Here is a 25246-nt window from a genome sequence, read left to right as displayed (position 1 = left end):
CTTGGAAGTACTTGGACCACAGTTCGGAGAATGTAATTAATCAATTCAGCAAACTGTATTACTTAAGATCAAACTACTATTTTAAACGGAATCGTGTATTTTAATATAATTTCTGTAAGTTATGCGATTTTTCGTGCATACACGCATATCCTCGAAATACGAAAAGGTGTTAACTCTTGCAATTTCTTAGATATCGTATTCTATTGACGCAGAATAAAGAATATAACAAAAATATAATGTTTTAGCAATGATTAAATACGAGAATTAACGGGAAAATTGTCGTATAATGTAAGGGAAATATACAAATTTCGCTATCGATAAGTACAAATCGTAAAACCTTCGAAATTACTTGTACCACAGTTTGGAGAATGTTACCAATCGATTCAGAACACTGCATTACTTAAGATCAATCTACCATCTTAAAGGGAATCGAGGTTTTTAACATTATTTCATTACTATTGTATATTTTTGTAAAACTTGTTCATTTTAATTTACTGAAAGATACGTTTCTTTCATCCAGTTACATAGTTATATAAAACAAATGTATTATACACAAAAATATATTTTGCAGCAAAAATGTATTATACAGCAAAAATGTATTATAAAAATGTATTATAAAAATGTATTATACAGCAAAATCAAATAAATAAAAACAGAATTTCTTGTATCATTTTAAACTTTTTTTAATAGAATACAGATTATATAAAATCTGATCAACTTTGTCAATCGCTCCCGTTGTGTTATTATAATCAATTATACATATCATGGTTTGATTATTTTTTATTTTGTTAGGTAATGTATCTTGTTTGTATCAATCATATTGGGTGGTTCATGATAAATGAAAATCATCCACATTTCGCTTTTGTTTATCCATTTCAACGCTAATGTTTTTTTTGTTGAACGAAATACATTCTTTTTTATCTTTTTATTTAATTTCGGTATACCCAACTTTTTTTTTCTTATCGTTTCATATACGTTGGTTAAATTTTTATGTAACTCGAGGAATAAACTGGGACTGTTGTACCAATTATCGGTCATGAATGTATGACCTTTTCCAAGGTATAGCTTAAGAAATGTTATTATTATCTGTCCGGACTTTCCTATCAATTTTGATGATATATCTTCAAATATTATCATTTGCCCCAAAATAATTCTCTGAGTCCTTCCGAAAAGAAAATTTGAAAAAAATCGAGAATAGATAATTACCATTTACATTTGCTACAATTTCATTATTCTCATCATCAAATGTTCGTATAAGTTAGTATACTTATACATGAAGTATAAGTTAGAAATTTCTCTGTGTTCATGAAAATTTATTTTTACATATTTTTTACTATAGTGTAGTTTTTATGCTATTCTCTTCTGATTCTGATGAAGAGATTAAAAAATGACATTTTTTAATTTTACACTTGTAAAAAGGAACAGACATTTTAAAATCATTTGTTTCCTCAGAATCAGAATCATTTGTTATATCATATTTGCATGCATTTTTTCTAGCCTTTTTCTTAACCCCACTTGTCATTTTAAGGATAAAACAAAAAAATAACTGCAAAATATAAATAAACATATTTAAATAATATATGACTAATGAAATATGTAATTGCTGAATTAGGAATCACTTACGTTTTACTGAAATAAGATCTGCCGGAATTATTATCGATGAAATTTTCTGGGCGCTTATAAGCGTCTCTCATGTCAGTGGACCAAACTAGTTTCAGCAGCTATATACACCTACAATACAATAAGAGTAATATTTTTAAGCGCCTTTAGGCGCTTATGATATCACAAACTTTTGAGTTTCACAAGGCGCCTATGATATCACAAACTTTCTAAGCGCATTTAAGCGTTAACAGTAATAAAGAGTTAATGCATGAGAGATCAGTTTTTCATTTAAAAATATTTTTTAATACATACTTAATAATCCATTTGAAAAATTGTAATATTCAATCATATTTTAATTTTTACACGTCTATGTGTGTATAGTTGTGTGCGCGTGTGTTTTTCAAATTTTTATAAATAGAATAATACGGGAATAGTTACTTCGATTAAATAAAAAAAGTAATAATAATAAATTTACTATTTTACTCTTTAAGTACAAATATAAATCGTTTTAAATAACAATTTGACGAAATATAAAATGAATCATTTAAAGAAAAAAAAAGGCATGAATATATAATATAATATGTCTTACACATACATATCTACATATATACGTACATACTTATGTTCATTTTTATATAACACATTAATATTCATTCCATTAATAAAAATGAATTAAATGATGGAATATTTACTATTTATATATAAATAAATATAAATCATTTTGGATATATATATATATATAAATATATATATATATATATATATATATATATATATATATATATATACTTATATGTATATATATAAAAAATATGTAAGACGTTAGATCGAAGAATTGATTTACTTGACAAATAAAAAAAAACGCGGCGTTGACAGCATCTATGTTTAATCTTGTTTTATGTTTGGTTAATTCCTCGTACTATGCCTACCGATCACGATTTTTCTTGTCAAGTTTCGACAAAAGTGCTCTAGGCATAGTCAAACTAGCCCCGGTCTTTCCCATTTTCAATTGCAAAGCCGCGGTACCGCGCGAATATACAGGCAATTCTTCTTGATGCTGTGCAGTACGACTTTTCATGGTATTCAGACCAGCCGCCAATCTTCCAAGCTGTGCCTCGGCAGCCAATAATCGTTTACAACTAATTCATATAATCGTAATATTTTCTTTTCTATTTTTGTAATATAATATATTCATAATAAAATTGAATTTTAAATTAGAAATTAATTAAAGTTTATACTCGGCCAATAAATGTTGTTCACGTTCCAATGATGCAACCCGTTGAAGAATTTGTCAGTATTATAAATTAGCAAGTACCCAACCTGCAAATAGGTTTCGGAATGTGATTGTAATTGCATGCGAAGCAATGATGAAATCGATTATTTGTATCGCTAAAATAAAAATCAATCATGCCAAGAACAAAAGATCCGAATCAAGAGACTATCTGCATGACATAAGGCACTATGCCTCAAAAGGGCAACTATCTACGAGTCATTTTTTCGGAGTATACTTCTTCAAGAATAACTGATAGTTTTATTATGAAATATTTAACCATATTTCTATTTTTATTTATTAATAGTAATAGTTATTACATGTATAGATGACCACAAGATTTTTACAGATACACATTAAGTTGGACTACTTTATTTAAATAGGAAATATTTATTAAATTTTCAAACTTCAGTAATTTATAATAATTCTTATGTGTATAAATTTTTTTTACTTACTACTTTCAAAAGTGCTAGGTAGTAGATGGTAGATCGTTGATCGTAAGTCGTAGATGGTAGATCATAGATGGTAAATAGTAGATCATAGATTGTAGATGGCAAATGGTAAATAGTAGATAGATAATAGATAAGTAGATAAGTAGATAGATCACAACATTTATTTTTGAATCTCTATACCGCCGGTCACAGATCAATTATGCCTAAAGAAAAAGTTTATCAAAAAATTAAAGCCCCCCTTAATGTTTTTGCTCTTGTTATATTTAGAGTTGTATTGTTCTTAAAATAACAGTACTTTTTCTTGAATTTGATTTCTTATACATGATTTTTAATTTTGTATACATTTCTGTTTATGTCTCACGAATTAGAACTTCTGGCCTTATTGTTTTGTATATTGTTCTCATTATGTAATGTTTTGCTCTTGCATCTTTTATCTTCCACTGATTTATTTTTACATTATCTTTACTTTTACATTATTTTTACATTTTTATATTATCTTTACATTAATTTGCTACTGTTTTTCTCCTATCTATAACATCCTTTAACTCTTTTGATGCAAAAATATAATATATATTTCAAGATCCCAAAAAGGATATGTATCAGTGCTTTATATCACTTATATATTTGAGATCTCTTATTTATACATAATAGCCATCTTGTATGTACAATATACATCCGTAGAATTTAATGGTAAGTTATATTCTATACGCATGTACTTGTAAATTTAGAAAAAACCATAAGAATTTTAGTGGTTGAATCCTATGTTAAAACATAACATAACACTGCAGAACAGATGCATATGAAAAAGGAACGTTTCAGTATTTTTTGTCATTTTACACAATCCCTGTTTGAAAAGCTAGCTCTAACCTATCAGATAAGTGGAAAAACTAACTTGCTCTTTTGAAAACATTGGAATTTTAAATGCAACTGCATTTATTAAATTAGAGAGCAGTAATAATTAGTTATATTATGCTACAGGTAGATCAAAATCCACATACACTGCTACCATACACTCCAACTATATACTACAACCGTAGGCTGTTTCTCACAAACCTAAAAAGAAGAAACATATTCGCACTAAATCTTAAATGTATAGGTACCATTGATGATGTTTAGTCTATCTTCTCTTCTCAAGTTTATCTATAATAGTTTGAGAATCTACAACAAATTTGAAGTATCCTGAGTAACAGCTGACAAATTAGCTGAAGGAATTAATAAATTAAAGAACACATAAACCCTAAATCAAACTTACACATATGTTACATTTAACATATATATCCTATCAAACTGTGCAACTTCCCAAATCTAGTCCTCTTGTAATTTTAAAATACTTGTAACAAGATTTCCAAACCTGCACCAATCCTACCACTTATTGATCCAAATTTTAATTACCAAAACAAATTGTTATATCCATAAAATCAATAAACCACGGATGAGACAATCTCCTCTATCAAAGTTTGATGAAACATCCTTTAATCTCTACAAATTCACAATATTTCATTTCAAGGAAGAGGCTGTTATGTCTGCTCATCCAATTCCTATCTCCTTCTTTTTATTTTTTCCACAAAGGCCGTATAGAACAAAATCTTATCTTCTTTTTTGGCTTGTATATATTTTCCATCACCTTGACTCTCTTTCTTTTTTTCGACTTCTCTTTTTCATTCTCTCTTTTCCATGTTCGTTTCTTCCTGATCGAACGATCTTCGATTCAAAGTAATATATATAAACTGATCGATTTTTACGAAAAGACGTCAAAAAGAACTATTCTCTCTGTATGAATTATGTGGAAAGGAAGAAAATAAACTCTTCAACCGATTCCTGATCTGCAGTATTTTCCAATCCATAAAAAACCTATGGCGACAGAAGAACCGTCGCATAGAGTTTGAAGTTTTCTTTATTCAGATTCGAAACGATTCAATATTTCAAATTTCATCAATAATCACCCCACTGTGGCTTCTTTTCCGATGTCGATTTGTAATTCTTTGGAAACTACGATTTTTTCCTATCATGTCGTTTAATATAGTGCCTGCGCGTAGAAAAAATTAACAACTGCTGGTAACAGGAAACTTAATTTTATTAACCCGTTCTGTGCCGTGTGGGACGTATGCGCCCTACCCTGAACTTTCCATTCATTGATACAATTCGTATGGTAAAGTAATGTTCAACCACGTGTTTATTAAAATAATTCTTTGAAAATTAAATTACACCCTTTTCTTGATAATTATAGTCTGTATTATTGTACAGATTGTAAGACATATGTTAAAAATAAAACTAATCGTATAACGTGGGGCATATACACCCCTGACGACCTAAACAGAAAGTATCCAAAAATCAGACTAACACAGAACGTATTAACCCTTTGCACTTCGCTGTCCCCTCTCATGGGATATCGTAATTCTAGCATATCACTCGGATGTCCCCTCTCATGGGACATTAAATTTGATTAGTGATTACGGGTAATTGAGTTATTTCAGCACAATTTTTTGAGACATGCATGCTTCCCTGAAATTTTCTCTTGAAATGGCACAAGAAATCAAATCAAAATATAATAAAATTACTAAGATATATACAAAGAAATGTCAGCAAGTTTTGTGTCATACGAGAACGCGATAAGCGTGCTCACTACGGTCCGAACACTTCAAAGGCGCCACTTAAAAAAAGTGATAAGGCAAGTTTATAGAAGAAAGGTCGGTATGCAAATATAGCACGCACTGTATTTAAAAGATTTCTAAAGCTGAACTCAGTCTGGTTTGAAGCGTCGCCTTAGATAGATAGATCTAACGAGTGAGAAAATCGAAAAAGTAATTCTTCTCTTGGTAAATAAATTGTTTGGTAAAAGTTTTTTTGGTAAATATCATCTTGTGAGTTAGTAATAACAATTAGAAATTTTCAACCCATATATTTATCCATATTTTTTATTAGAACATTGGCAGAACGTCCATCCACATCTTCTGCGGACAATAGATTAGAGAATAAACTACATATTCCTGATGTGGGACAAAAAAACGGGATTGCATTGTTTGTTCTGACAAGAAAACATCTGTGGCAGGCGTCAAACAACTTATTATTGTCAAACGTGATTAATTAGCCTGCAATGCATTTTGGGGAGTGTTTTAAAGTTTATCACACTGTACAAAATTATAACAAATAAAATATTGATTTTTTTGCAGATATACATTTCTCGATTTCAACCAATTCATATAACTCCAATATCATTATAATATGTTAGAGTTCCAAAACCATACTAAATAATACGAGAGTCTGTAAATGCACGTTTCTGCCACAAAGTAGCGCTGAGTAGCTGGTAGCCAACGTCGAGAATGGTTCAGAGTGCAAAGGATTAAAATAAACTGAAGTAACTTTCTAGAATGTTTTAACGCTCTATGCCGAATTTAGATAGAAGTGTAAGAAATAGGGATTTATAGTTTTCTAGTATCTAAAAAGCAACGCTGCTGTTGTTTAGGTTGGAAACTATGAAACGGGCGTTGAATGAAATTAAATAACTAAACAAAAACGCCCGTTTCATAGTTTCCAATCTAATACTTCTCCAGTTCTGGTAAATTAGTTACTATGTTCGCCACATCAGCGATCAATGCAAATGGAGCATGACGGCAAACTATTACGCACGCATTTCGCACCAATAGGGTTGAGTTAACTGCTCTAATTACATTGATTGCATTTTCACGAATTTCTTGAGATGCGTTTGCTATTTTATTATATAGAGATATGATCGAGATAATGTTAGAATATCAGCTTCTTGAGAGTTTATTTGCGTGTCGACAAGCGTTCGACTGACATCCTCTTTCTCATTTGTCAATTCGTCATTCATATCATATCGAAATCAATACACAGAGTCGATTTTACTTCTAATTGAGAAAGATAACACTCGAACTTCCGCTTAACAGAACAATGAATATATTGGATATTAATACAAATTTAATAAAATGAAGTATATAAAATAGGCACAAATAACAATTCAAGAAAAGGACCAAAGTCTTAAGCGTTTTCCATGTATCAGAGTCCACATGCATCAAAGTTACTGAAACAGGATTGGCTGAACAAAATTGATTGGCGACCGTATCACATGAAAAGACTGCATCCACATTGCCAACCTTTGTTGTTATGCGCGTATTTCTAGCGTCACTATAATAGTAATCAGTGACCCAACCCTGGGGATGACCAATCCATCTAAAGAATCGTATTATAAATATCGATATATTTCATCAATTCATTTATTAATTCAAGCGGATAAAAGAGACGTCAAAAATCTGTCATTGAGTTTAATTGGATCTTAAACTAAATCCTTTTATATGTAATTTTAACTCCTTTGTAAAGTATCAAAGAATGATTTTGATTTATATTGAAATGAGACAATAAATATTAAAATGTGGTCTTTTTTTGCGAGAGACCCTACAAAGGATTTTCCATATGAGATTGGAGAACCTGTTCCAGGTTTAGAAAATAAAAGTATTTGGACGTTACATAAAGCTAAAAGAAAGGTAATAAAAAAAGGTGTAACCTATTATGATTATATTAAAATCATTGGATAAAGAAGTTCTTAATTCATTGTAAGGGTTCTACTGTGGGAGAAGATGTATCCGTGTTCGTATTTGAAGTCAAAAATGGTGGAGAACATTTCTTGGATATTGCACGCACAGCAGTCAAAAGACTTAAAACACTCAGACATCCAAGTATACTTGCATATTTTGATAGTCTTGAGGTATTAACATGCTGAGATATTTGTACAAATTTGTTTCTATCTATTGTGGGAAATTTAAGTATTTATATAGTAGGAATATGGAAACATTGCTACCATAAGAATACTTAAATCCTTCCTCTCTGTATATATACTAATTCAAGTAATAATCTTGCTTTAGACAGATAAAATGGTTTATTTAGTGACTGAAAGAGTAGAACCATTACAGAATCGTCTTTCACGCAAATTAGATTCTGAAGATGTTATCAAAATAGATTTGTACTTTTCTTGGGGAATATTTCAAGTCACAGTGTGTATAAAGTTTTGTTTTTTCTATGTCATTTGTAACATTTTAATTCATATCTTCAAATTTATATCAATTTGTTTTGTCGATAGAGGGCATTGAATTTCTTAAATAACGATGGTAATTTACGACACAACAATGTCAATTTGTGGGCTGTATTTGTAAATGAGGAAAGTGGTGAATGGAAACTTGGAGGAGTTGAATATATGACTGCTGTGGATACATTATATACAAAATTGCCTTCAAATTTTGAAGTATATCAACCACCAGAAATTAAAGAAAATGCAAAGCCAGCTACTAAATGGTAAAAATTATTGTGGAATATTAAAAAATAGAATAAATATTTAGATTTTAATGCAAGTAATAAATAATTATATATTTGTAATCTTAAAATATTAATACAACTTGAAAATATTAATCACATATATCTATCTTTCAAAATTTTAAGGTTATTTTATTTTTTTAATGGTAAAATTTAATAAATTACGTTACTTCATGTTTTTCTATAATCGGAAAATCTTTGATATTTATTTCTTTCTATCAATTTGCATATAACGAGTATTTAAATTCATATATTTTACAATGTCAGTACTTTCTATATCTAAACATTTAGGTTTAATGTTAACACTGTGAAACTCATGAATGAATAAAAAATAGCTCAATTGACATGTGGGGACTTGGCTGCCTGATCTGGGAAACATTTAATGGTCCACTTAATACCCTTACTCAACTTAAAAATATTAGTAAAGTATGTATGTTTTTATTTACTGTAATATATTAAGCAAAATTCAAAAATATATATTTTTTGTTTTATAAGATACCGAAACAGTTAGCAGCTGTATATCAGGAACTAACAGGCAACAATGCAGAAGGAAGACCAAATCCTGCAGATGTGATAGCACGCTGTCGTAGCAATGGAGGATTTTTCAAAAACAATCTTGTTGATGCACTTTTATTTTTAGAAGAAATTCAGATGAAAGAGAGAGGAGAAAAGGGACGTTTTTTTTCACAACTTGCTGGTCAATTAAATTCATTTCCGAAAGGTGTTGGAAGATATAAGATTTTACCACAATTACTAGCTGCTTTTGAATTCGGAGATGCTGGGAGTGCAGTATTGCCTCCTTTATTGCAATTAGGTAGTCAGTTACCTGATTCTGAATATCAACGTCGTGTAGTACCTTGTGTTGTGAAATTATTCGCATCCAATGTTCGAGCAACTAGACTACGATTACTACAGCAATTAGATAGATATATAGATCATCTCCAACCAGCAACTGTAAATGAAGCAATTTTCCCGCAGGTATACACTTATCATACTTGTCTTATCTGTCATAAAATTAGATATACTTTTTTGTGATAGGTAGCACGAGGCTTTTTAGATATGAATCCAGCAATTAGAGAACAAACTATAAAATCGGTTGTGCATTTAGCTCCTAAATTAGATTATAACAATCTTAATGTTGAAACATTAAGGTATTTTGCAAAACTTCAATCAAAGGATGAAATGGGTGGTATTCGTACAAATACAACTGTTTGTCTTGGAAAAATTGCTCAACATCTCCATCCACAGATAAGACAGAAGGTAAAATGTTTATATCAAATACAAAAAGCGTGTAATCAATGTAATGTCTAAATTATTACATTACATTTAAATATATGTATAGGTCTTAATAGGGGCATTTATAAGAGGTACACGTGATTCATTTCCACCTGCTAGGACTGCAAGTATTCTAGCTTTAGCAGCAACACAACAATACTTCCTATTGCAAGAAGTAGCAAATCGGATTTTACCTGCTTTATGTCCACTTACTACAGATGTTGATAAAGAAGTGAGGGATAATGCATTTCGAACTATACGTGGATTCTTATCTAAGCTTGAAAGAGTTTCAGAAGATCCAGGACTTCGCGAATCAATGGGTAAATATACATTTTTAATAGAATAACATTTTTTTAATATAGAATTTTATTATGTAATGTAACATTTTTCCATTACTGTAGAGGCTGATGTAAATACTGCTACACCTAGTTTGAGTAATGCTGCAGCAACATGGGCTGGATGGGCTGTAGCTGCAGTTACTGCAAAATTTTACCGTAGTCAATCGGATACACCAAAATCATCAAACTCTCATAATACATCTAGAATTTTATTAAATAAACCTGCTTCTCTAGGTCTGTTTTTAATTCAATATATTCCTATGATATAGGAATATTATAAATCCAATATAATTATATATCTAATATTCTGAATTCTATTAAATTGCAGAACAAGCCAGCAGTTCACAAAGTAGTGCAAGTACAACTGCTACAACAAGTAGTACAACAAGTATGACATCTCTTGATCATGATCATGAACATGATATTCCTAACACTACAAATACAAATTCTGACTGTGATTGGGACTGTTGGGATGCTGATAATTGGGGTGACATGGAGCAACAGCCTTCAACATCTGTTCCATCTAATTCAGCTACTAATATTTCAATATCTTCTCATTCTCCCAAAGCCCATGATCAATGGACAAGTCTTGAAGAAGAACCAGTTCGTATAACATTATATTTATAAATGATTAAGACAATATAAATAGTACATATCATTAATTAATATTAATGATTTTATATATGAATGGTGTTATTTTTAGGAAGAAGAAGCAGTACAGGGAATAGAGGATAAAAATGAAGGAGTTGAAGTAGGTTGGGAAGATTCTGAATTTCAACCACTTGAAGATATACAGCCTATAGAAGAGATAGGTAAATTTCAATACTTTTTTCTTTTTGTAGAATATTCTATTCCAATATAATTATATTAAAATTTACAGGTATACCTAGTGGAAACAATAAATTTGAAGAGGCTAAAAGAAAAAGAGATGAACGGAAATTAGCTAGACAAAGACAAATGGAAGCAAAGAGAGCTATAAAATTAAGAACTAATACAATTAATAAAAAACTTTAATTAAAATATCAAATCCCCCAGAAAATGGTACTTAATTATACCTTAAATAACTTAAATTAATAATACTTTCTATATAAAAAGTTTTATTTAAAGTAAAAGAAGATTAAAAAGGTTAATTTATATTGTTTTTTAAATTACATCTATAACGTGTGTATGTATTTGTATGTGCGTACACTTACTGCACTTACGTATCTAATAATCTCTATTTATACCTATAATTATTTTCAAAATACAGGGTATTCAATACTTTCGAAATCAATGAATTCTACACATGAAAACGATAAAAAAATGTAAATGTATACCTTACTTGACCTTTTTTTCCAGTTATGTTGAGTTTCTTTAATATACTATATCTATTTATCTTCACAAAAGATGTTCAAAATGACTTCCTTGCATTTTAATACAAAATTGGAGACATTTAAAAATTGATCGTCTTAAACTCTCCATTTCTTCAGATATCCAGGTATTGTTTAAATTTTCGAAAGTCTCATTCAAATCTCTCATGAAGTATTTCGGCACTGTCAACGGGCGATCTGTACATGACGAATTTCAAATAATCCCACAAATAATAATTCATTGATTCAACGTTGGATATCGAATTGTGTTTGTAAATAGATAGATGGAATCAGTAATTCAACTACTTCCATCTTTCGACAGAATCATTTCAATATAAAATTTGCTATAAATCGAAAATAAAGTCAAATAGGACATATCTTTATATGAACCTTTTTTTATTAGGTTCATGTGCAGAATCCATCACCAAAGCGATTCCCCGAAGCTTCGTGACATCATATATATACTTTGCTTAATATATAATAGATACATATCCAATATCCTCTTTTTGAGGATAAAATGTCACATAAAATTTATGAAGATATAAAGTCTAATAATTAAATTATTTTTTCGATTGAGTATTTATGCGTATAAATATATCTAATTGTTATGTGTATGCTATATTTATTAATATTTTATAATATCATATAACTTTCTATTACATAAAAATTTAATTCCATAAATATAATATAATAATAGAATTACAGTTATAATTTATATGATTTGTGGACTTTCATTTATAACAGTTTAATATTTATGTGATAAATACGATAATTAACAAAAAGTTAAAATATTAACATTTAAAAAAAACGATAATAATTAAGTACTTTATTCACAAATGAGATTGTTCAGTAGTACTTTCATTTGAGAATCTTATATTAAGACTGTTCGCATTATTAGGTTCTCTTTTAAAACCTAAACTTTCATAGAATGGTATGAGATTATCTCGGCAATCCAAAGATATTTTATAACAATGTAAATAGCGGGCCAGTTGCAAAATAACATTAATAAGTAATTTACCCAAATGTTTACCTCTATAATTATTATTCACGACCACATCTTCCAAACGTCCACGCTACAAGACATTTTATGTACATACAAACTTATGATTGTACATATATGCATAATATAATAACCAATCAAAAATGTGATACATACCAATGCACAGTTATGAATAAACTTTTGTTCTGATATCAAAGTGGCACTTCCAATTACCTTAGTACTATGTGTATCTTCTATAACAATGATGTAATAAATTCCTGTATTTTTCATACTTTGGAACTTGTCTACAAAAAATTCATTTAAAATAAATGATTTATCATACAAAATGTTCTTTTGTAAACCATTATTTTACTGATATCACTTACTTAGAAACTGTTCTTTATTTACTTTTCCTACTTCTGTTAATTGTGCCAAAAGTTCTAAAAATCCTGTAAATTTAATATGAAATGAGTAAAACATTTCATGTATATATTTATATCTTTTTTATTATTATACCTACAATATTAAAAATCTATATATATAAAATTAACATACCTTTATCATAATCAGTAGATCTAAGAGGTCGTAACAGCAAACCTTCAACATGTGGTAATGTTAATCGTTCCAATATATTTTTATTGAACAGTTCAATTCCTCCTTCTGCACGATAGACATCCTAAACCATATTTATACATATTAGTAAAACAGATTGTTATTAAATGATCGAAAATTGAATTATTTATATTATCATAAGGATTACAAAAAAAATCTTCTATTTTACTCATTAATGAATAGAAAAGTAACTATTAGTAACTATTTAAAAAAAAATGTAAATAATAAATGATAACTAAATAAATGATAAAATAAGTAAATAAATGATATATTTAAAAAATGAAAAAACCAAATATAACCTGTTGTAAATTCATTTTTACTCGCAATTGTGAAGAAACAAACGTGTTGTAACTTATTTTAATTCGTTAAGAAAAACCAACTTGTAACAGTCGTCGATAATTTTAATCTTGCTTCGGAATATAATGTCAAAAAAATTCTTTGTCGTGGCATTCCAGCAACGGCACTCTCACACAATTGCCCGCGGCTATCTCTATTTTTTATCGTATTTTTAAATACATTTTTCTCGAGATATTCTGTTCCGTTCGAGCTAGTATTTTTACCTACTAAAACAATACAAGCATTATATCACGAATATTCGTTTATTATTTCTCTTGTTTTAAAATCGTTTAGATTACATTATTATAACGGCAATAAAAAATGATTCAATCGAATACTTTACTCATTCGTTTTTTCTATACGTATGCTTACATATCCTTATCTCTACTAGCCTTTTCTGTGACAGTATCGCTGATAAGTGTAAATTTAAATTACTTTTCAATTCACTTGAATATTGTAATTTTATCAGATGTAATCATTACAAAATAATATTACATTGTAATATGTAGTAATACTTTTGCTATGTACTGTGTAATAAATTTAACGAGACGATTATTAAATAATAATTTTTCGACAACGCGTTATCATATATTAAGATTCAACTATTATATTGTTTAGTAATGTGTAATAATTGATTAAAAAAATTGGCATCATGAAATAAATATATCGCATTGAACACATTCGCATTCATAATATTAATAAAACCTCATAACAAATTTTATACGTTTCTTCTGTACATTTGAAGAATAATGGAAGATAGATTGGAGAAAAATCTCTCTCTCTCTCTCTCTCTCTCTCTCTCTCTATCAAAGATTTTAATTTAGTTAAATCAAAAATTTTTTAATATATTATATACTTTACTGTTATAAAATAATAATTTTGGATTTCATTTTTTGAAATTATAAAATTTTTATTTATCATTTTCATAGTCCATGATATAATTATTAATTTTATAATAAAAAAGTATGGACTAATCATTTAATTACAAGTTATTATATCATAAGTACATATTCTGTAATCATAATGCTAACTTTATTGTTACAAGATTTTCATTATGAATATTTAGCAATTCGGTACATACATACGAAATAAAATGTATATGTTTGACAATATTGCGCGAAAGCTTAAGATAAATGTATTTAATTTTTCATTTTAATCAAAAACAAATGAATTTGTTTTTCTAATAATATAGTTTTGTTCAGCGGATTCTGGGGGATATTAAAACTATGATATATGTCTACATTATCAGAGATACATATAAGAACCCCTTTCAATCCAATATTTTGTAACGTTTCTATGCATTTAACTAGATTCAAGAAAATCTAGATAGTGCTTTTTAATATCGACCCAATTCGACATAAAAACTATTTAATGGAAATTACCCAATGATGTCGAATGCAAACGATATGAAACAAGAGCGAAACGACGTCTAGCGGAGAATTATAACATTACAATATTTTAGTAGTATTGAAAACTATACAGGCTGAGTCACTGACGTCATCGACGTTCAGCTCCTGTGACAAGTTCTTTTCAAGAACTGTGTTTCATGGTTCAGTTTCGTATTCGTATATTACTTTTGGTCGGTCGTACGAAAAGAAGGTATTATATAATATAAAATTGTATTTTTATTTAAATGTTTTATTAAATTAAAATATTACAAAATAAAAATATATATTAGATAATATTGAATCATTTTTTTCAGAAATCGTAATCATAATAATTAATTTATACGAATTAATCCAATAAAGTGTAATTCATAATTATTATATAGTACATTTTCCATTTATTTTCAAAAATAAAGAAGAATAATAAATATTTTTCTTTTTCAGTAAAATATGGCTGATGCACCATCTAAATCTCGTCCAATGAAATATCCATATACAACAGCTGCGCAAATAGCACAGTTTCCATATCGGCATTATTTTAAACATAGTTGGTTATTGAAATACTGGATGATTGCTATAGTTATCTCTGCACCATTATTTATAAAAATTCAAAAATTATGTATGTATCAATTTGTTCTCAAAAGTATAATTGAATACTACATTAAATTACTTTAATTTGAATAAAATATTAAAATTTCAGCCTACTCAGAAGGAAACGTTAAAGTATGGAACGAAAAGAGAAAGAAAGAATTTGAAGGACATGGTCATTAAGAAAAAAACTTCAATAGCAAACAAAAAAGTACATAGCATGTTGTAACATTAAATGTAAAGAATAAATAAAGTAATCTGTACTCATATAATCTTTTATCTGTATAAATGTGAACACTTGATTGATTTTGAAAATATTTATTACCAAATTAATTGTATAAAACATACACAGTTACAAAGGACTGTTTCAATGACCGCTGTACAGTGTAATGAATAATAATAATTTGTACCATATATTTGCGTAGGCCCAGCCTAAAGTTTTTAATTGTTTATAAACAAGCTGATCTTCGGAAAAAAACCAAGTGCTATTATACTAATTTTTGAAAATTTTTTAAAAAGAACCACACATTTACCACATAATATAATGTATTCTGAATTAGCAAGATCTATTGTTCAGATGTGTAAATTCGTAAATAGTAATCATTATTATATTATCTAAGCATTCAGTTGAATATTTTATAAATACTTAAATGTTGCATTTTTAAATAAGCAAACTCAATCTTTTAGAGTAAAACATAAAACGTGCGTTGTTTTTATCTCTTCTTTAAAACTTCTAAATTATCTCCGTTTTCAATGCCATTTTCATTGGTATCGCTCCTGTTTAATTTTGGCTTTTTAGCAATTGACTGTCCTGTGTCATCTTCAAAATTCAATCCTATTTCCTTGCATCGCTTCTCAAAATACTTTAATAATCTTGAACCTGCCCTGTAAACATAACTATTTTTAAAAGGACATAGCCTTACTCTAATTAAATATACTAATTCATATGTTCGGAGGCCAAAGATTCTTCCTTCTTTGTTAGTACAGTTGTTCTCAATCTGATTTTACTAATATTTATGTACAATATATATATTAAATATATACAATACAAATTAAACACATACCATATATATATAACTGTCATCTTAAATTATCATCTCACAACCATAACTTAAATTTTAAAAACTATCAAAGTAATGTATGCCCATTTTACCTAACTTTTTCTATATACAGTTAATATAAGTATGTAATATCTAATATGGCATGCACAAATAAGATGCTTGTATTAACATATATGTTGAATATAATTTTGGATTATATATTTAATCTTGTTAACATAGAAAATCAAAAATACTTAAAATTTTACGAAAATAATAAAAATAAATATCTTCAGAAATTTAGGAAATTTCTAATTAATAAAAAGTTACAATGTATTTAAGACTAACATATATATTCATATTATCGAATAAATTCAAATATATTAATACCTGTAGAAGTTCCTACCTACTCTCAAAATCTCTGGCATCCGAACTAATATAAAATATTCTATTTCGTTTTTAATTTTACTTACTTATAAACCGAACTATGTTCCTGATTATATGCTTGACAATTTTCAAAGACCAAGTGACAGTCATTAAAAAATTGTTGTAAGTTTTCATACCCTCCATTTCCAAGTTTGTATTTGATTGTACCAAAGTCCATAGGGTTAGATATAATGTCATGATAATCTGGAACCTCATCCTTTGTGACAGGAGAAAGAAAAGGCCACGAATCTCGATGATGTCTAATATCTAATAATAATTCTTGTAACTTCGTCATATATCCTTTAACTGTTTTGTCTTCTTGGAAATTCTCTGCAGCTCTTTTTGTTGCTCTACGAGTTTGCCTTGGCTCTGTATCATCTGAATTACTATCTGCTGGAAAATATAAATATCTTCATTTATTAAAATGTAATATTATTTATATTATGTTAAGGTCATAGTAATACTTAAAATAATTGTTATATATTAATCAAATTGTATATATATGAAATAGAATAAAGTTTACTGTTAAATATTATTTACATCAAAAATATAATATAAATGTTTTAAAATTATAAGCTGCTATTTTTTTAATTAAAACAAAAACGATTATAGAAAAACATATTTGCAGTTTTACAACAATGCAGTTTTGAAACATGCAATTCATTTCATATACTTCAGCATATACAGGATGGGCTATTTAAATCAGAATACTTGAATACCTTCATTATTTATGATTTTATGGAAAAAGTTCTTAAGACAAAGTTACACTATTTGAAAGAGTACATCTAATGATGAAAATTATTTTTTCTAGAGATCATTTTTTTTACAAGATTTCAAAGTTATTGGTATTTTTAAAAATGAATTTTACTGTATCTATTTGCATTTTAAATGATTTTTGCATAATTTCTCATGCTATTCTAAATAAATAAATATAAAGCTACAATGTCAAAAAATAATTAGTTAATAAGGTATTTTGAAAAAATGTCTAGTGACACACGTAACTGTAACAAGCCATTTTTTTGGATTTAGTTGGAAAAAATGTTAGAAGAAAAAGTTGAATGGTTCCAAATGGATTACATATTCACGATATTTTTTTTGCAAATGCATATGCATTATTGTTTTTCAAATACTCATACACACGCATTTTTTTCAATTGCACATGCACATGTATATAATGCATTTGAGAAAATATATGATCGTGAATATGTAGTTCACCTTGAATCTTTCATCTTTTTCTTCTAAAATTTTTGGCTAACTTCAATCAAAAAGAAGATTTGACTTGTTACAATTGCGTGAATCATTAGATATTTTTTACATTAACATTTATGTCAATATTCTTGTATCTTTGTCTTTTTTTGTTTAGAATAGTTTTGTGAGAAGTGAATTCATGCAAAAAAATTCATAGAGTTTTATTTAAAATAATACCGATGACCTCGAAATCTTAAAAAAATGGTCTTGAGAAAAAAATTCTTTCCATCATTAGATGTGCCCTTTCAAGTAGTATAACATTGTCTTAAGGACATTTTCCATAAAATCATAAATAACAGAGATATTTAAGTGTTCCCATTTAATATGTATATACGGGATATCCTACTTAAAATCGAACGTCTAAATATTTCCTTTGGATTGGGTGATATGAAAAAATATAACAGGACAAGAATACATTCAAGGGAAATAATTAAATATAAACAGTTTTTTCTATTTTTTAATAAAACGTTTTTGTCATTGTAATATGGCTTATAAAATATTATATTCGGAGGGTATATCTTTTTAAACATGAGATGAACTTAAACGAAAAAATGACGTTTAAATGGAAACAATATAGAAATAGTCCATTTTAAGATCACTGGTGCCATTAATAGTTCAATAAATCAATACATATCCGAAATTATGTTTTTCTATATTAATACTGTGATAATAACACATCTTTTCATGTTTTGTTCAAAGTAAATAGATCGTTCAAAGTAAATAGTGAAGATGATTGAAAACAATCCCAAAGAAAAATCTAAGTCTCTTTTTTATTCATTTGTTATTTAATTTACTATAATGTACTTTTGTGGAATAATTTAAACACTATGATTTAAAAAATACATCAGTTGGATTGAAATAGATAAGATTAACATTCCTATATTTTTTCCACTCAAACGTGATTTTATTTATCTTGTATTACTTTTTCATATTACTCAATCCAAGAGAAATATTTAAGTGTTCAATTTTAAATGAGGCATTCTGTGTATGTATCATATATAACAATGATTATATATTAAAAAATGCTACGAAATGCCACTACTTATCTGTAAAAATATTTTATGAGCATCTTTAGAAAAAATTAGACATTTATAGAAAAGGGTATAATACAGACCATCCCAGTCTGTAGATTCTGTAGTGAGGAGGCTCTTGGCAAAGCCATGGATGCGAGAGCGTGCTGCTGCTGCGCACAACCTCTCCTTGTCTCTTTCCCTTTCACGCCCCCTCACTAAGAACACAGTAAAAACTAAGAAATCTTCAAACACTTAAGATTACAACGATAAAGCATCCATATATTTTTCCTTATCAGGTTTTGATTACTTCTAATATACCAAAACTTATAGTAAAATGGCAATTAGTGCATAACTTATTTTTTAATTTTTACCATCTTTCAACAAGATTAGACAATTCATTGTTTACTGTAATATTAAAAGAATTCTTACCAAATTTAGAAATAGGTTTTCTTCTTTCTTTGCAACTTATACAAGACCACCTGCCTCTTGGCATTCTCGACAAAGGAGGTTCAATGCATTCCAAATGAAAATGATTTGAACAGATATCACAACTAATAAGCTTTCCACCACTTTTACACGAAGAACATACATTAATTGATTTGTTTCTGCCAAATAATTGAATTTTCATTTATAATTATGGTCTAATTTCTAATTTCTAATAATATTACTTACATATCTTCATCACTTCCTTCTTCCATTTCATCTTTTTGATCTTTATCTTGATCTTCTTCATCTTCACTCCCAGGAATACGTTTGGCACGATTATGTCGAGTTTCTTTGGTTAAAATTAAATCTTCATCAATTTCATCTTCAAATTTTCTTCGTTTCTTAACTTTTTCTTTTGGTTTTATTTCTGGTGGTTTACAAGTAGAACAAAACCAATCCCCTTCAGGTACCGCCTAAAAAGTACATATGATTTGCTTTTACATATGCAATGATATTTGCATAATAAAAAATGATAAAAATACGAATGAGAGGCTTACATTTAATTTTGGTTTTAAACAGTACAGATGATGGCCTTTATTACATCCATCACACAATAGCATATTTTCTGCATCTCTTCGTCTTCGACATACTCGACATTGAGCATTAAATGCACTTCTACCCCATGCAATACTATTTTCTAAAGTATTTAAGTGCACAAATAATTGAGACCAGCTCGTTGAAGCCATAAGAGATTGTTCCCATTTGTCTCGAGCTTCTTCACAAGACCATTTTTTATCTTTTTCATCTGTACCTAATGGCTTTTTTAAGTACCGTTGTTCTATAGCATGAGATAGCTGTAAAATAGCACAAGCCATTTGTTTAATATTTGTTTGTTGTTTTGGATCTGGATAAATTTCATTTTCATTAGGAGGACCAAGGTACTTTCCAGGATCTTTATAATTTCTTATATTAATACTACTAATTTCTGAATCTGGAGTACCAGGTCTACTTTGTTTGGATTCATTTTTTACTTTATCCAATACAATATTAGGAGCAACATCTGCATCAATCTCATTTATACCATATACTAATTTTTCACACTGTTTATCATAACTCTCATTATTTATTGCTTTCCTCCATGAATCTCGATCAATAACTTTTAAATTTCCTAAACAACCACCTTTAATTTTTTCCTCAAAGTCTAAAATAAAATCTCTTAATGTCATTTCCATTACATTATCAACTGACAAGTTAGTAGGAAAATTTAGGTTAGCATTTTCATATTTATTTTTCTTTCCAGTCTTATTGGCCTGTCCTTTTACAGGTTCTGAAAACTAATACAAACAGTAAATTTGTATGTCATCTTGTATTTCATAATTACAATCAAGATACTTACAACTTCAGGATTCAATTTATGTCTGGGGCATTCCTCAATTACAGATATTAAACTAGACATTTCATGTTCTAGGTTATTACGTAATTCACCTTCTCTAATTCCTCTTTTACTTAGAGAATTTATTAAAGTTTCTATATCTTCTATTTTCCCATAAAAACTCCATTTAGATCCACATCTCTTCCAGTGTATAGGACAATCTTTATCTCCTGTACATGCCATTAAATTATGTCTAATATCTGTTAACTCATGTTTAAAATCTTTTCTAGGAGATTTAACACCATTTTTCTCAGAAAATGTAACTTTTTTTGGTGATTTTCTAGCTTTTTTAAAACTGTTTTCTTTATCACTAAATTCATCTTCAAATTTATTTCTTAAATATGCGTACGTTGCTTCTCTATCTTTTAACTCTGGATTATATGGAGTTCCTTCAGGAAGACAATTACCTGGCCACCATTCATCATTTTCCACAAATAAGCCTATATGTGAAAAGGCAATATAGTTTGCAATTAATAATATATTATTACAGAAAGGAAACATGAAATTAATTACTTTATAACTAGATATATATCTATTAATTTAAAATAACCTGGTATTGATAAGAATCTCCAATATCTCCTATGAGCTCTATCTGCACCTAAATATACCATCATTTTGTTGTCTCTGGATGCTTCCTGCAATTCTTTTAATTTATATTCATATTCTTCTCTCTTTTTCTCTTCCTCGCAATTACCACGTGTAATTTTCTTCGGTTTCTGATCCTCGTCGTCTAGTTTTCCTTCTTTTTCTTTCAATTTTTCTTTTTCTTCCTTTCCTTTTTTTTGTTCAGCAATCATAAATAGTTTTAATTCTTTCTTTGCTTGATGAAGTTTTTCATGTCTTTCTTCAATAAAATCACGTATCGAAGCAAAAGTAAGTAATTGATTTATGAGACATGTTACTAATTTTAATTTGTCATCTAAATTAAATTCACAAACATTACGATGCCCTAACAATCTTAAAATATATGTTTCATTTATTCTTAAGAGAAGTGCAGGATCATCAAGATTTGTATATCCACCTAACAATAAATCATATTTTATTGTAATGTTTTCACAGATATAAGAAGAAATCTAATTCATACCTCGTTGAGAATAGCGCCATTTTGAAGCAGCTTCGCTTATTCGACCACCAGAACTTAATAAATGCTGTCTTAAAATCTCACTTAATGTTGTATGATCTAATGTAAGCTCTGATAACTTGCATCCATGTTGTGTTTGACACCATTTAGAAGCTATGGTTGCTAATTTTACTGATTTTTCCATAGATGATACTCCTTCATATATATTAATATCAACTACTATGTTAGACGCATGTGCATGAATTTCATCTTCCTCTGCTGCTTGGTATTTGAAAATATTTGACAGTAGTAACTGTAATAAATCGCTCCATGGTCCAGAAGCTTCTTTGGTTAACATTGATCTCTCTAATAAATCAAAGTTAAAGCCACCAGGAAAATATGTAACAACTTCTAACTCTTCGTTGAAGAACTCCAGAAATTCTAAGATAAATGCACAATCACCAAACTTTTCATTAGGTATACTAGAATTAATTGGGACAGATTCTGGAATAGGACGAAGATCTTCACATTCGAGATCTTCTCGTGGTTTATTCCATTGTCTTACATATGCAGCAAGAGCGGCTAATTTTTGTTTCTCTTCTTTTTTTCGTTCACTTTTCAATACTCTTTCCTCTTTACGTTTTGCTTTTTCTTCAAGAGCTTTGGCTTTAAGGTCTTCTTTAAATTTCCCATTTGTTCTGTTGATAAACTTTAAAGCATTAAGAAAATCTTATAATATCATGTAATTTTTTATTAAGTATAATAGAAAAACCTTACCTTGGTTTTCTATATTTTTTCACAACTATTCCAGTTTCATTCACTTTTTTTAATGGGTCAGGTTTTTCAAAGGTTCTATGTTTGGATACATCTGAAGTAAGGAATTTTTCTATAGATTCTTGTTTATGTTTTACTACTTTTTTGGTACGCTGAGAAAAATCAGGTGCAGGACCAGTAAATATTGTATCAAAACGTACTTTACTGATACCATATTTTTGTAAGACACTCTCCTAAGGAAAATAACAAATTAAAATATAGCAAATATTATGAATATAATTATTACATTTAAATTACAAATTATTTACATTACAAATATAATAATTGTTACATTCTGCTAACCTTAACTATCCATATACCATTTTCATTTTGTTCACAGAGCTGACGGAGAAATATTTTATTACGTTCCCTACTATAATGCTGTTTTCGTCTTCTTACTTGTCCAGCTTCTACTATCATAAGTTGACTAACATCAGAATCTCCACAATCTAATTGTTCTACTTCATAACGAAATAACTTGGCTGGTGGATGATACTGATGTTCTTGTGGACACCTACGATTATAATAATTAAATCGATGAAAATATTTAAATATTTATGTAGAAATAAAATATGTACCTGCTAGTATCTTTAGTATAAGGTTTAAGTTGTTGTTCTGTTGGTTCAATAACTTGGAGAACATGACAATCACACCATGATTCTTCAGTAAAACTTGCTTCAACCATTTCACCAACAAAGTATCGATCTCTTGCAAATTGATAAACATCCTCTACCATTTCATTAAAAGATGATCTATTTGTTTTACTGGCAAGGTATAATATAGGAATCCGTAACTATGAAAAATAAGGTCCTAAGATATAAGAGAAGTAATGCAACAGTATAGTCCAAATAATAAGTATTACATGCATAACACAGTCTAAAGTATGTTTAAATACTTCTGTTTAATGCACTGTCACTATGACTCATTAAATAGGAAAACAAATAACATAATATGGAATAATATTATATATAAATATATCATACTTCCATCGGAAACTCCTTTAGACTTCTTTTAGCATTTTCTTCACATTGCAATGCTTCTTCATATGTCATATTAGTTCTTCCTGTAATACTGCATGACCATATAAGAGAGTTGCATAGAATAATTCTCTCACAAAATTCACTGCAATATATAATATTAACAAATGAATCGCATAACTTTTCAAATAAAGAATTATTAATAGTAATAGCTATATAATATTTATCTAAAAGATAAAACTAAAAAATAAATGAGCACTTTTGCTATCATTTCAAAGCTAAATAAATTACATATATTTAAAGGTAAATAAATAAATAAAAACAATATTCTATACTATTAAAAAAGATACGAATATAATTCTAAATATTAAAGTAAACTTTATAAAGAGAGTAAATCCAAATGAACACAATAAAATTACAAAGTTTTTCTTGATACAATTTTTCTTAATGTTATTAACTTACTTGTAGTCTTTGAAGATCTCATTAGTAACTTCACAGTGGAAAACCTCATCGTCATCCTTAAAGTCGGAGGAGACGTGAAGACGTTGAAACGGCTGCTTACGAAGAAGCGGCATGTCAACGCTTGATGTCAAAATCACTTAACATCCGCTCGTTTGCGGCTTTTGTTGCTTGATAATCGATCTTACAAATAAGAAGTTTTCTTTTTATTTTTATGCGTTAAAGAAGAAAACAAAAAACAAAGAAGATTGGACGATTTATTTGTTCTTACGTTCTTTTTAAACGATACGATGGTACAACGATGACAAATTGGCATGAATACAGAGACCGATGTGTTTTTTAACTGATGATGCACGTACGTAATAAGTGAACGCTATCACGAATAATAATGCAAAACAGTTGACCGTAGTTTACTATTATTCCGTTATGATAATATAAATCGACAATGTATTCCAAATATTATTACATACACCATACCAATTTTAATTCACATAAAGGTTCATCAATTCTTGACAAAGCGCGTTTTTTCACGGCGGCTTGTGAAAATGCATGCATTTACACCTGGCATACACCGTGAAGACCGGAAACTACCGTGAGGACAAATTATACCAACCTAACGAAAACCGACTTTTCGAACGATGATTTCATAACTTTGATTGTCACATTAATATATAAATCTTTCTTATCGAGCTTGAATTCAAAATACTTCAACTTGTCTTCTGTCTTATCGTTACATAAATATCATTTGTTGAACTGAGATTGTTCTCTTCGAATAATGTTTTGCAATGTAAAAATGCTCTGGTTGATATATTTGAATCATATTCGGTTTATATAGTTGGCAACGTCT

General features: G+C 28.5%; 4 protein-coding genes and 1 long non-coding RNA gene across 22 annotated transcripts; 2 read left to right on the top strand and 3 right to left on the bottom strand.

Moving 5' to 3' along the window:
- Nucleotides 1-599: 599 nt before the first annotated feature.
- On the bottom strand, nt 600-6796 carry LOC124950924. 6 transcript variants are annotated; one of them, XR_007101480.1, is made up of 5 exons: nt 3328-6796; nt 2841-2922; nt 2532-2741; nt 1624-1731; nt 600-1546 (listed from the first exon to the last, which is right to left on the bottom strand). It is a non-coding gene; the product is annotated as an uncharacterized LOC124950924 (long non-coding RNA). The 6 variants fall into 6 exon arrangements; XR_007101483.1 differs by having other exon boundaries at nt 605-1546; nt 2532-2922; nt 3328-3527; nt 3620-6796; XR_007101484.1 differs by having other exon boundaries at nt 611-1546; nt 2532-2922; nt 3328-4482; nt 4577-6796.
- A 663-nt stretch (nt 6797-7459) lies between these two features.
- On the top strand, nt 7460-12250 carry LOC124950923 (N-terminal kinase-like protein). Of its 4 annotated transcripts, XM_047498418.1 has the most exons (13): nt 7461-7823; nt 7898-8044; nt 8202-8330; nt 8417-8628; nt 8982-9072; nt 9142-9624; nt 9685-9906; nt 9989-10241; nt 10323-10493; nt 10588-10862; nt 10963-11071; nt 11140-11300; nt 12012-12250. In XM_047498418.1, exons 1-12 carry the CDS (start codon nt 7710-7712, stop codon nt 11271-11273), a joined length of 2340 nt encoding a protein of 779 aa, XP_047354374.1. In that variant the 5' UTR covers nt 7461-7709; the 3' UTR covers nt 11274-11300; nt 12012-12250. The 4 variants fall into 4 exon arrangements, with proteins under 4 accessions (XP_047354376.1, XP_047354374.1, XP_047354372.1 ...); XM_047498416.1 differs by lacking the exon at nt 12012-12250 and having other exon boundaries at nt 11140-11959; XM_047498419.1 differs by lacking the exons at nt 7461-7823; nt 12012-12250 and having other exon boundaries at nt 7906-8044; nt 8206-8330; nt 11140-11959.
- Nucleotides 12251-12310: 60 nt separating this feature from the next.
- LOC124950854 (probable glucosamine 6-phosphate N-acetyltransferase) lies at nt 12311-14177 on the bottom strand. Its single transcript, XM_047498252.1, has 5 exons — nt 13499-14177; nt 13143-13263; nt 12974-13036; nt 12765-12892; nt 12311-12681 (listed from the first exon to the last, which is right to left on the bottom strand). The coding sequence occupies exons 1-5, from the start codon at nt 13511-13513 to the stop codon at nt 12439-12441; spliced, it is 570 nt and encodes a 189-aa protein (XP_047354208.1). The 5' UTR covers nt 13514-14177; the 3' UTR covers nt 12311-12438.
- Nucleotides 14178-14972: 795 nt separating this feature from the next.
- LOC124950855 lies at nt 14973-15780 on the top strand. The gene is made up of 3 exons (XM_047498253.1): nt 14973-15134; nt 15365-15539; nt 15621-15780. Exons 2-3 carry the CDS (start codon nt 15371-15373, stop codon nt 15689-15691), a joined length of 240 nt encoding a protein of 79 aa, XP_047354209.1. The 5' UTR covers nt 14973-15134; nt 15365-15370; the 3' UTR covers nt 15692-15780.
- Nucleotides 15781-15810: 30 nt separating this feature from the next.
- On the bottom strand, nt 15811-24989 carry LOC124950852 (bromodomain adjacent to zinc finger domain protein 1A). 10 transcript variants are annotated; one of them, XM_047498241.1, is made up of 15 exons: nt 24671-24989; nt 24403-24582; nt 23947-24085; nt 23542-23756; nt 23267-23477; nt 22928-23157; nt 22175-22848; nt 21641-22111; nt 21055-21530; nt 20216-20992; nt 19905-20131; nt 19662-19801; nt 19334-19447; nt 17019-17364; nt 15811-16405 (listed from the first exon to the last, which is right to left on the bottom strand). In XM_047498241.1, exons 2-15 carry the CDS (start codon nt 24513-24515, stop codon nt 16222-16224), a joined length of 4317 nt encoding a protein of 1438 aa, XP_047354197.1. In that variant the 5' UTR covers nt 24516-24582; nt 24671-24989; the 3' UTR covers nt 15811-16221. The 10 variants fall into 10 exon arrangements, with proteins under 10 accessions (XP_047354197.1, XP_047354193.1, XP_047354196.1 ...); XM_047498237.1 differs by having other exon boundaries at nt 19662-19837; nt 24671-24988; XM_047498240.1 differs by having other exon boundaries at nt 15811-16393; nt 19662-19837; nt 24671-24988.
- Between the last annotated feature and the right edge of the window lie 257 nt (nt 24990-25246).

Source organism: Vespa velutina, chromosome 8 (assembly GCF_912470025.1).
Source record: "Vespa velutina chromosome 8, iVesVel2.1, whole genome shotgun sequence".
Lineage (NCBI taxonomy): Eukaryota > Metazoa > Arthropoda > Insecta > Hymenoptera > Vespidae > Vespa > Vespa velutina.
This window is presented reverse-complemented; position numbering and strand designations above follow the sequence as displayed.

Bases quoted from the DNA above. Each gene is read 5' to 3' on its own strand.
- LOC124950855 (XM_047498253.1), top strand. From the start codon at position 15,371: ATGGCTGATGCACCATCTAAATCTCGTCCAATGAAATATCCATATACA. The intron at 15,540-15,620 runs GTATGTATCAAT...TTAAAATTTCAG, and splicing joins TATAAAAATTCAAAAATTAT to CCTACTCAGAAGGAAACGTT.
- LOC124950854 (XM_047498252.1), bottom strand. The intron at 13,037-13,142 runs GTATGTTAATTT...TTAAATTTACAG, and splicing joins ATCTACTGATTATGATAAAG to GATTTTTAGAACTTTTGGCA. The intron at 12,893-12,973 runs GTAAGTGATATC...AATTTTTTGTAG, and splicing joins AAATAAAGAACAGTTTCTAA to ACAAGTTCCAAAGTATGAAA.
- LOC124950852 (XM_047498237.1), bottom strand. From the start codon at position 24,515: ATGCCGCTTCTTCGTAAGCAGCCGTTTCAACGTCTTCACGTCTCCTCC. The intron at 23,158-23,266 runs GTTAGCAGAATG...TATTTTCCTTAG, and splicing joins ATGGTATATGGATAGTTAAG to GAGAGTGTCTTACAAAAATA. The intron at 20,993-21,054 runs GTAAGTATCTTG...TGTTTGTATTAG, and splicing joins ATAAATTGAATCCTGAAGTT to TTTTCAGAACCTGTAAAAGG.
- LOC124950923 (XM_047498418.1), top strand. From the start codon at position 7,710: ATGTGGTCTTTTTTTGCGAGAGACCCTACAAAGGATTTTCCATATGAG. The intron at 9,625-9,684 runs GTATACACTTAT...TTTTTGTGATAG, and splicing joins ATGAAGCAATTTTCCCGCAG to GTAGCACGAGGCTTTTTAGA. The intron at 11,072-11,139 runs GTAAATTTCAAT...TAAAATTTACAG, and splicing joins ACAGCCTATAGAAGAGATAG to GTATACCTAGTGGAAACAAT.